The 11,607-nt window shown below is 41.9% G+C and overlaps 1 protein-coding gene across 1 annotated transcript in view; it reads left to right on the plus strand.

Annotated features, from left to right (window-relative positions):
- Dnah14 (dynein axonemal heavy chain 14) overlaps window positions 1-11,607 on the plus strand; it is a 322,248-nt gene that overhangs the window by 102,381 nt on the left and 208,260 nt on the right. Inside the window, 5 exon segments of the mRNA XM_029559013.1 lie at window positions 1,265-1,352; window positions 5,741-5,994; window positions 7,086-7,317; window positions 7,895-7,948; window positions 11,253-11,398. Coding sequence (XP_029414873.1) covers window positions 1,265-1,352; window positions 5,741-5,994; window positions 7,086-7,317; window positions 7,895-7,948; window positions 11,253-11,398 — 774 coding nt within the window.

The following is an 11,607-nucleotide window of genomic DNA, read 5'->3' on the forward strand; positions in this document are numbered from 1 at the left end:
ATATTTACCTAGAGGTATGTGCCTGCAATCCTAGCACTTTGAGGATGGCGGCAGGAGTATCACCCACCAAGGCCAGTGTTGGCCACATACAGAAGACAAGGAAAAAACTTGCTATAAGTCTGTCTCTTCTTAACAGCAATGATAAATTAAAAAAAAAATAGTAATAGGTACTATTTGTAATCATGGCCAGATTTAAAAGCACCACTACTTCACTTCAAGTGTTCGGTTAAATTATAAATGAATTTAAAATTGGGGTGTAAAAACAATAAAGCCTTTTAAGCATTGAAGGAGGTAATGAAACTCAGTATGATAATTTGTAAAGTATATCAGTGATCTACTAAATTTAAAAATTAATGATTTGATTATAAAGAAACTAACTTCTCTATGAACAAAATGCCTTAACAATTTCAAAACACATGCTATTCCTATAAATTGGGTTTGGTCTTAAATAAAACCTCCTGGATATTTTTTCATAAATCCCATCCTCTCTATTATGATTAATTTTAATAGCTAAATGCAGGGACTGGAGAGATGGCTCAGTGATTAAGAGCAGTGACTGCTCTTGCAGAGGACCTGGGTTCAGTTCCCAGCACTCATATGGTACCTAACAACTGTTCAACACTCCAGTTCCAAGAGATCTGACACCCTCTTCTGGCCTCTGTGGGCATTGCATGATACAGATGCATTTATATTCTTGCAGGAAAAACCATACATACATATAAAATTAAATATTTAAAAGCTAAATGCAGAGCTTTACTATTTGTCTGGCAATTTCATCCCATTATTTCACTTAGTAAAATTTATGTACTTATTTTGGCTTTTTAAGAGCATGTTGACTGGTCTGGAACTCACTATGTAGACAAGATTATCCTCAAACTTGAAACAATCCTCTTGCCTCTGCCTCCTTCTCAACTGCTAGGATTATAGGCATGTGCCACTATGCCCTGCCTATTATGAAAATTATTTTCAAATAAATCCTTAGCCCTTGATAGCATTTGCAATTTAAAGCTACTATGAGTCTTCTTTTAAGTTAATATATATTTTCACCAACAAGAAACTAATCAGCCTCAATACGAAAGTACAAATAAAAAGCAAGTTAAGGACTATGCACTATGTATGAACACATACGTCCAAATTAAAATGATGGGAGATACTAATGGAGTGTTCTCCTGTGGCCTTGTCATGTGGCCTTTGTCGTTAAATGACATCATTCATGTTTATATATGGATAATATAAATGGCTTTTGTTGTGTTGTTGTTTATAGATTCATAAGTCAGGGGGTTGAAGCATGGAACTACCAGACTTTTTCCCAGTGGGTACTGTCACATCCAGGACAAGTGGTCCTCACTGTGGTAAGTTAATGCTGCCTTGATAGAATATTTGGCTTGTGGTTATAGTGCTGTGAAAGTAAATGTGGAAAATGAATTATTATGAAGGACTTTCAAACCATGAGCCAAAAATAAATTCTTCCTTACTAATTACTTGTCAGGTCCTTAGTCACAACAGTGAGAAACATAACTAATACACTGAAAACCCTGTTAGAATTTTCAGTTACAAGGGTCGGTATGAACCTGAGACAGTGGTTTTTCTGGAGTGGTGAAAGTAGAACGCATAGTGCCATAAATAACCACCAGTAAGTATTTTTAAAGCATACTTATAGATCTCTATTCTTTTTCAAATTAATTTCCATCTTTTTACTTTGCACGGCCCACCACAGTTTTCAGGTCTTTGTTAGGACTTTAGACAAAAACTATCAAATCTAATCCCTTTTACTTTCCACTTGCCTGAGTAAATTCCAGGTCTTAAACTGAAGGGCTGTGTGACCTATTCTGCACAAAGGTGACAAATTATGGGTGGGTATACACTTTTCTGTAGTTTAACAAATTCAAACAATCCAATCTTCCCTAGTAAGAAAAGATCTTCCCCAGATTCCTGGTGGTCCTACTTAACAGTATACTTAACCGTGTACTTAACTAGGAAGCACACTGCATTCTATTTTTAGAATTACTCTATAGTAGACCTTCTTTTCAGTCACGAATGTACTTTTGTCTAAGATTTTTCCACATCTCTTGCTAATTTCTCATCCCAAGATGTAATTTATAGCTCCCCTTTCTCTTTCACTTCTGCACAGAGGAGTCTCTGAATAAATGTAAAAAGACATCTTCGAGGGAGTGGGGACCATGTATTTATCTGTAATCATCCACCACTGAAGAGACTTCAATATGGATTTATCCATGCTATAATTAATTATTCCTCTATAAGTAGATAAATGAAAAAATTTTAAATCTGATTCACAATGTTCCTCACCATGGAGGCTCTCTCCAGAGGCTATATATCATAAGTAACTATCTCAAGGACAGCAGTACAATAGATTTTGGCCAGATTCTGCTGTGACATGACCTTGACTGTAGTTCCTCCTCCTGGGCAAGCCTCAGTCTCTGCCCACCCATTGATCTACTGATGATGAGCCTGTAAGAGTTCATTTCTGGTTTATTTTAAAAAGAATGGTCCCGCTGCCTGGCTTCCTGCCGGGGCAGGAGAGGCCCTGGACGGCACCTCCCCAGTGGCTTCCCACCAGGCCGCCATGGCAGCTGATAAGGCAGGCACTAGGCTGGAGACCGAGATGGAGATCGAGTGCTGCACTGCTACCTGAGTGCCAGCAGGAGTGGACCCCAAGCTCTTGAAGCATCTGTCAACCAAGCTCATCGACACTGATAACATGACTGAACTTCTCCCTGGGGAGTTGAAGCTAGAGCAGCATTTGAAGGAGAAGCCCCTGCAGCAGGAAGCCAGTCCACCCCAGGCCCAGCTGACCAAAATGCACAAGCATTCGACTTCTGCCATGGACCGAGGGAGCCTCAAGTCAGAATCCCTACAGGAATCCAATCTGAGCATGACCAAGTTGAAGCTAGGGATGATTGAAGAAGCCTACGCTGTCAAAGATGGAGGGTTGTAGGAGGAGAGTCTTGAAGACTTTGTCCTTGTGCATTTATAGCATGGTTTCTCAAAGATCTCACAAGTCGACAGCCATCTGGATAATGGCAGCTGCTGTTGCTCTTTCTGTTCGTGTTGGAACAGCTTGAGTGACTCCGGGGCCTTCATGGGCTCCTCCAGCGCTTAGCTCAGCAGCCAAGAAATAAGTGGGGATCTGCACTGTGGGCAGGAGCAGAACCTAGGCGCCTGACCATCTTGGGCCATCTCCTCTATCCAGAGGATTATATCTGAAAGACTTTAGCCAGAAGAGCAAGGTTTTAGGCCAATCAAACAGAGTAGCTATGTTCTGGGGGATCTGGCGCCCTCTTCTGCACCATGGGCATTGCAGGACCTGAGTGTACTTATGTACATGAAGGGAGAAACACTGAGAGCCTGAGAGCCTGAGAGCTTAAGAAACAGAACTAGAACTGCAGTCCCCTCCTGTGAGCTGAAGTCATGGTCCCTTCCCATGAGCTCAAGCTGTGGTCTTCTCCTGTGAGCTGGAACTGTGATTCCCTGCCTGTGTGCTGGAGCTGTGATCCCCTCCTGTGGACTAAGGTTGTGGTCCTCTCCTGTGAGCTGGAGATATGGTCCCATCCTGTGAGCTGGTCCTGTGGTCCCCTCCTGAGAGCTAGAGCTGTGATTCCCCTCCTGTGAGCTGGAGCTGTGGTTACCCTCCTGTAACCTGGAGCTATGGCCCACTCCTGTGACATGTAACTGTGGTACCCTCATAATAATATGGACTCCCAGTCCCAGGAGGGATGATCCGAATGAACTGTGCTGGGTCAGGTGCTCACTCACTGTTGAAGAGCAATGCATCTTTCAACTCTCACCAGAGAAGTTTCATTATGCAGCAGGTGGTGATTGACACAGAAACTTAGGGCTTTCTAATGTGTGGGGAGGAAGGGGCTGCAAAGCACTGATCTCTGGGTGGGATGCCTCTGACAGGCTTCTAGAGCTCAGGACTTGGGTATCATTGCAGAGGAGGAAGTGGAAAGATTGTTAAGAGCCAGAGGTGGTGGATGACCATGGGGCGGGAGGGGGGAGGGGGATAGAGACCTCCAGACAGCTGACCAGTCACTCATATGAACTCACAGCAATGGTGATAGCATGCACAAGTCCTGTGCAAGCTCGAGTGGGTGAACCCATGCTGGAGAACATTTGGGGATTCAAATTAGACTCTATAGGTTTTATTACCCAGAGAGAGTACATTGAATTAAGTGGGTGTGGGGATGTAGGGAGAAGTGGATGGGAGAGGTGATATAAATATCATCAAATTATATTGTCTGGAAATTGCAAAAATTCAATAAAAATGCTTTTTAAAAAGCTAATTAATACACTTGTTTTCTTATCATTTTCCTTCTTCCCTTACTCTGGAAAAATCTCAGAATATATATTGAATCTATGTTAATTATTCACATTTGTATCACTTTATAGCTCTTTATATATTTTTAAGCGCTTCAAGTTCAGCATAAGTCAAGATGAGTCTTCTTCCAGAAGATAGCTATCTCAGTGAGGGGCTGAAGTCACAGGCTACCCAATTTTACTTATGAGGTCTCCTAATGTCTTGCCCTCCCTTAATTTCCACAGTCGGCTGACCTTAACCAGCTTCTTCACCCAGCTTCTTAACATTGGTCTTGTATGTCTGGGAAGAATGAGTGCGATAGATGGATCAGAAAACAGGAGTTACACAAAATTTTTGAAAACTACAATTGCACACATTTTGGGTTAGGTATATTACTTTAGAATTTAATGCAGAAGGCATCTTGGTGTTTTCTACCATCCCTGCTGTACTCAGGTTATTATTTAGTAATGATGCATTAAAGAGCTTAAGATTTATTTTCTGGAGCAAGGGAAACTTACCAGTGTCTCCACCACTCAAAGTGACACCCCTTCCCCCAGCCACCACTGACGGACAGTAGTCCCTTAGGGAGGGTGGGGGCCTCATGAGGCCTTTGGGCTTCCTTTATGGGCCCAGTCTTTTGCAGGTCTATGTAGATAACCATAGCTACAGGGAGTTCATGGGTGCAACAGCTTGTCATGTACAGGAGACATCTTTGTACAGCACAGCACTCCATCCTCTGGTGCTTCCATTTTCTCCTACCCCTCTTCCTTAATGTTCTCTGAGCCTGGAAGGGGGTGATAGAGATGGGCTTCCTGAATTAAACTCAGGGGTCTCATACGCAAGAGATATGAAGTAGGAATGGGACTTGTTGGGAAGCAGAGGGGTTTCAACAGAAAAGGAGGAGAGATGAGAGAGGGGCACAGGGGGTGAAATGACCAAAATTCATTATCTTCATATATGAAACTATCAAAGAATAAAAAATAAACTTTAAAAGGAATGTAAGATTTAGAAAGTATAAATGAGGCCTGGAGAGATGGCTCAGCAGTTAAGCTCAGCTGCTCTTGCAGAGGACCTGGGTTCTGTTTCTAGTACCCATATGGTGGCTAACAACCACCTGTCACTCCAGTTCCAAAGGATCTGACACACTCTGCAGGCATTGCACAACACAAGTGCACTTACACACATGCAGGTAGACACTCATACACATAAAAATTAATTTTAAAAACATTTAAAAGAAAATATAAGTGAGTAAGTATCTCATAAGCATCAAGTAAAGTCCAGTCTCCAGGTTTCAAATGCATATATGCTCTATCTTACATAAAGTACTCACATATACATTTAATACATGTACTTCATGAAAACATGTTTTAATTAAAAATGAAATGTACGTTTCAGTTAAGGTGTGACTCCCTTCTTTTTCAGAGCCAGATCATGTTTCACAATGACTGTATAAAAAGTTTTGTGAGTTACAACTCAAGGAAAGAGCTGACAACAGTTCAGGCTACTGTGATACATCGTCTAGAGGAACTGACGGTCCTGGTTGCACAGAACACTAGTAACTCCCGCACAAAAATTGTACTAGAGATGTTAGTTACCCTTTATGTTCACTGCAGGGACACTGTGACAGACTTAATCCTCAAAGATATCTCCAGCGTGGGGGATTTTGAGTGGACAAGGTAAGTAGGTATAAACTGCAGTTACGTATAATTCAAAAACATGCCATTAGAGTCTCTCCTTCAAACATCCTCAGTCATAGTTTGTGGTTTCAAGGGTGTATTGCAATTCTAAGCCAACTGCACCGTATTCCTGTGCTTTCTTGGCCCTCTCTCCCATTGTTTCTACTTTGGCCTTGGCTTCCCGGCCTGAGGAGTTGAATCTTGCCTGCTGTCATCAGCCAGGGAGCCAGTGGCTGTCAGTCCTGCTGAGGTCGGGTCTCCCTGGTTCCTCTTTCTCCTGTGCTGTCAGTCTGGGACAGACAAGGTTGAGGGAACAAAGAGAACATTTCCAGCTAATCCCTGACTCCGAAACTCCTTCCCGCCTTCCTAGAGTCAACTAGTCAGAATAGGAAGACAGAGAAAATAGCGAGAAAAGGCACTTAAGCACAAGTTTCATACATTAAATGTGAAGCTTGGTTTTTGTAATTAATTTTTATCTAAAGTTTTTCTGGTTTTACTTATGAGTCTATCTTATCTAGGACTTTGCAAGGTGGCAGCATACAAATTGTTTTAAACTGCTTTTATCTGAAATTTTATTTTGAAAAATTAGTATTTTAAAATTTCTTTCTAATCTGCTCTTTTGTTTTGGAAGGGATTTAGAAGGGCTAAAAGGGGAGATACACAGAAACTTCCATGAACGCATGGACTACAGGCGGATTGAGAGGCGGGCAGCCAGAGGCAAAGAAAAGCTGTGTTAAGCCCTTTAGTGATGCTGGGCTGCATCTGCTTCTCTTGTCATCCAAAAGCAGGACAGCTCTGAACTGTTAAAAATGTGGCGAGAGGATTTCTTTTTCCTATGACATTGCTTCAGGGTTCCAAAAAAAAATCAAGTATAAAGTTTATTCTAAAAATAGTCTTTGAAAGATGTTTCCAAGAGTATAGTCTTATTTCATATCAAATCCAGCCCTGATGAGTTTTTTATCACATCCCAGTTGTTTTAATATTTTGGTTTGGTTTTTTAGCAATACCCCATTCTTAAACTTGATTATATTTCTGATTATGAAATTATTTTGGCTCAAATAATATATGAGTATTTTAAATATTGCTTTCAGACATTTACAGTATAAATGGGATGAAAAGCAAAAGTTGTGTTATGTGTCTCAAGGAAACACCAGCTTTGCTTATAGCTATGAATACTTGGGCTGTGCCCGGAGACTGGTCATCACTCCTCTCACAAACCGGTGCTGGATTACCCTCATGGGGGCACTGTGCTACAATCTTGGAGGCTGCTGTGCTGGGCCCGCTGGTGTAGGGAAAACGGAAACTGTTAAAGACCTAGCAAAAGTATGTAGTTTCTCTGTCCAGAATTTTCTGTCATACAGACTTTAATGGTATCCTTAACTTTGCACTATTCCTGCTGTTAAAATGATCGTTGCATTTTTCAAGCACATTCCTTATGCAGTACAATCAATCCAGCAATTAAATTTTGAATGCCTAATATGTACAGGGTCTTGGGATCTCAATAAACCAATATTCTTTGTGTTTAATTGGTATATTACTATATGAACTGAATGAAGGATTGTGTGTATGTGACAGAGAGAGAGACTAACGAAAACAAACAGTATATCACACTGATTTTTTTTTTCTTCTTGGTTTTTATTTGATGATTTGTGTAAAAACAGGACCTTGATGCTACATAAACTAACCAACCATCCTGTAACCAACCATCCTGTAACAGTGTATGCACATGTATGGCATATTCAGTTCTGTGAATCTCTGAACTTGGTATCTAATTCATCTTTTTATACGATGATTTTTTTTCCCAAAAGCTTAATAAAAATATTTTCTTACTCTGGCAATTTGAACATTTTAAGTTTGTGTCATGACTCAAGAACTATATTAACTATATTTTTGTTCCCAGGCCTTAGGTAAACATTGTGTAGTCTTCAGCTGTTTTGAAGATTTGGATTGTAAGGTAAAGCCTAAACATAAATATGGAGAAAAAAATGTGTATGTAAAGTAATTCATTGAGGAATGACAAAACAGGAAAAATACCCTGTAGCAATAGAATTACTGATAGTACTAGAAATACTATTATTTCTTTTAAATGAATAGACACCTAGAATCTATAGAAAATTAGAACATTTTGTGACTTTTAAGTAGTTCAACTAAATTCCTTAAACAATGGTTCTCAATCTTTATGACAGTAAGATTCTTTTTTTAAAAAAAGCTTTCATGTGTGAAGGATGAATATATAATTAAGCATAATTTATTAACACAAATTTGTCCTTAAACTACACATTTATTTACTGAAAAGGTGATTATTAAAGTCCAAGAGGCTACTATAATTACCATAAAAAATTTTATAGAAATGATAACAATAATTACAAGTGTATGTTAGACTTGTTTTGGTTTTAAATTATCTAAGACATATCTAATACAATCTTGAAATATCTGTTACTAAAATGTCATGTTCCAGCTGGGCATGGTGGAATACACCTTTTATTCCAGCACTCGGGAGGCCGAGTGAGGTAGGATCTCTGTGAATTGTAGGTCAGCCTGGGCTACATAGTGAGATGCAGTCCCGCCAGAGCTATGTAATAAGACCCTGTCTCAAACAACAGCAACAGAATGCCATGTTCCTCTCTGTCTGTCACAAGCTTAACTCAGGTTTTCACAACACTGCAACTGGAGGCTTTGTTTGCTGCCTGGTGCTGGGGATTGATTCCAGGTCCCTGATTATTAGCAAGTGCTCCACAAAAGAGCTCTAGCCTCATTTCTGTGACTTGTTTTATGTGTTATTTAGTGCTAAAATGCCACATGGTAAACAAAATACCAACATCTGAAATAAAGAGCTGATTTTCTGCTGCCTAGTGTAAGGAAGCCGGTCCTGCGCCCCTCCAGGCCTTGGGGTCCATTCTCTTTCTTCCCTCAACATCTTTTGGGTTGCCTTCAGTTTGGCTGGAAATCTACCTCATATGCAGGGTCACTCATCTGTCTTACCTACCAGGGCTACAAATCAGCTTGATGTGGATCCTTTCTCCACCCAGATAGAAATTGTGGTGGGACAAGGGTTTTTGCTTTTGATTTTGATTTTTACAGAAGGAAGAGTTTGTTTATTCCCAGGTTCCAGGGGAATTACAGTCCATCATGGCAGGGAGGTATGGTGGCAGGAGGTAGTTGGGGCAGGAGCAGAGTGCAGTGTTCACATCCTCAAGCAGGCACAGGAAGCAAGAGCTCTACTTGAGGTCTGGGTCCGCCCCCAGTGACATGCTTCCTCCAGCATGGCCACACCTTCTAAGACCTCCCAAAACCACACCACCTAGTTCTTGGCAGCTCTCCCCGCCCCGCCCCCCCGCCCCACCCCGTGGGTCTTTGATAGTAGTAAGCATGTGGGAGCAGCAGGTGGCGCCCTCTATTGTTGCGGTCCTCTTTCAGGCATTCAGTATCAGGACGCTCCATCCCTACAACTGCTAAATCTCTTAGGTAGGGCTGAGTTGGGACTCACTCCTCCACCTTGGATGCTGCTTGCACTGCATCTTCCAGGTGGCCTTAGGTATTGGGATTCCCCAGTTCTTGACATCGGTCAGTGTTACAGTTTTTATGTATACCTAGGAAGTCAGGATTCCTTAATCCTTAACACTGGCCAGTGTTAGAGCTCCCAGCCCAGGGTCTAAAACCCTGGTCTCTAAAGACTTCTAGAAACTACGGTCTGCAGTTTCTCTTTTCTGGCTCTTTGCAGCCCCTTCACCTTCCCCAGTCTCTCTGCTCTCCACTTTCTCTTGCTACCCCCGTGTCCTGCCCTTTTTCCTTCCCTAGCTGCTCTTGAGCTTTTCAGCTGCTGCTTATTCTGTTAAACAGAGGCTAACGTACTGGTTGCAGCCAAGCCTGTCAGCTGCTCTGCGGTCCCTGCCTCTGCCTCTTCTCGCCACCACTTTGCTGTCTCTGCTGCTGCTTTAGTGTCCGCAGCTCAGTCTGCAGTGCTGAAAATGGGCAAGAAAAAAATTTTATTGGGCCTACCGCTGTAGCAACAGAGGAGGTAGCAAAGAAAAGCGTCTTCCAGCCGGTTCCCCAAGTGACCCTGAGAACTCCGCTTACGTGGTCAGAGGAGGCTGGGTTTAGGCCAATCACAGCCTTACCTTTAGTGTCAGTCACAGCCGTAGAGTTTGTGTCTGGACCAACCGCAGCCTTGTCTGTCTAGCTCCAGTCAGAGCAATCGCTCTGCCAGGCCACCAGGGGAAATGCCTCCTTCTAGCCCAGGTAAAAAATGACTGCAGGGTTATACAGAGCTCACCAAGATTTGTGATAGAGTCTAGAACAAACTTTCAAACCCTGACTGAGGCTCTGCCTTTGGAAGTGGGGCACTCAGCTGCAGCTGCGCTGTAGTTTTTCCCATAGTTTTTCCCAAGGTACTTGTGTGTTCTGGATAGCCGGTCTGACATAGTGTAGGCTCCCTGACTCTGACTGACAGTATTTTTGCTCAAGGCAACTAGTTAGGACAGGTAGGGGAGTCTAACAGTTGCCAAAGAGAGTCAAACTGTTCCATCTTACTTATTTACAGGAAGATGAACATCGGTAGTGCTTATAATAAGAACTTAAAGGGTGGGGCTGCAGAGGGTTCAGCGGTTAAGAGTGCTGGCTGCTCTTCCAGAGGACTGGGGCTCAATTCTGAGCACCTACATGGTGGCTAACAACCATCCATAGCTTAAGTTCCAGGGGACTCAGACGCCCTCTTCTGACCTCCACAGGCACTGCATGACACAGATGCACTTACATGCATATAGGCAATACACTTACACACATAAAATAAAAGTAAATATAAAAAAAGGAACTTAAAGGGTTTGTCATTAACATGAATAGGGCTTTTAGTATATTACAACCATGTTTTAATACCTACTTAAAACCCTCAGGGAGAGGTATGTCTTGGTGCTCCCAATCCATTTGCCTCTCCTGCAGCCCTTACCAAACCATGAGGAGTCTGCTCCAGAGAAGAACACCTGCCTTCTGACATTTCACTCCCATCCAGTGCCAAGGTTAGCATAAGACTCCACCAAGTTATAGCTCTGAGACCTAAATTGGCAGTCAGCTGTGCCTGCCAATGTGCCTGGCCTACAGGAAGGGGTTTGCTACTCATGTTCAAGAAACAGGCAAAGTAGTTGAGTCATTTGTAATCTAAGCAACTACTAAAATGCTATGGAGAGACAAATACTAAAGGTGTTTATCTGGTTTGGTAAAAACTTTCACCTTTATGTTTTTTATAATCTTTTTTTTTTTTCAAGATACTGGGGAAATTCTTCTTCGGACTGGTACAGTCAGGAGCTTGGTGTTGTTTTGATGAATTCAACCGAATTGATATAGAAGTCCTCTCTGTCGTTGCCTCACAGATTCTAACAATCAAGATTGCAAAAGATAGCTGTTCTGTCAGGTATTTGTTTAAGGGTTTTTCCTTATTTAATGTAAACCTGATGCACATTTACTGCCTAATTATTATTAAGTACTTAAGTAACTGAGGGGCCTTGAGTTGTATAGTTTTTAAAAAGCACGTACCAAAAGGAACAGCAGTTACCTGGAATGTTTCCTGCTTGCCAAAGTGTGTGTGTGTGTGTGTGTGTGTGTGTGTGTGTGTGTGTGTGT

The sequence above is a fragment of the Nannospalax galili genome, unplaced genomic scaffold, assembly GCF_000622305.1.
Source record: "Nannospalax galili isolate Female #2095 unplaced genomic scaffold, S.galili_v1.0 scaffold368, whole genome shotgun sequence".
NCBI lineage: Eukaryota > Metazoa > Chordata > Mammalia > Rodentia > Spalacidae > Nannospalax > Nannospalax galili.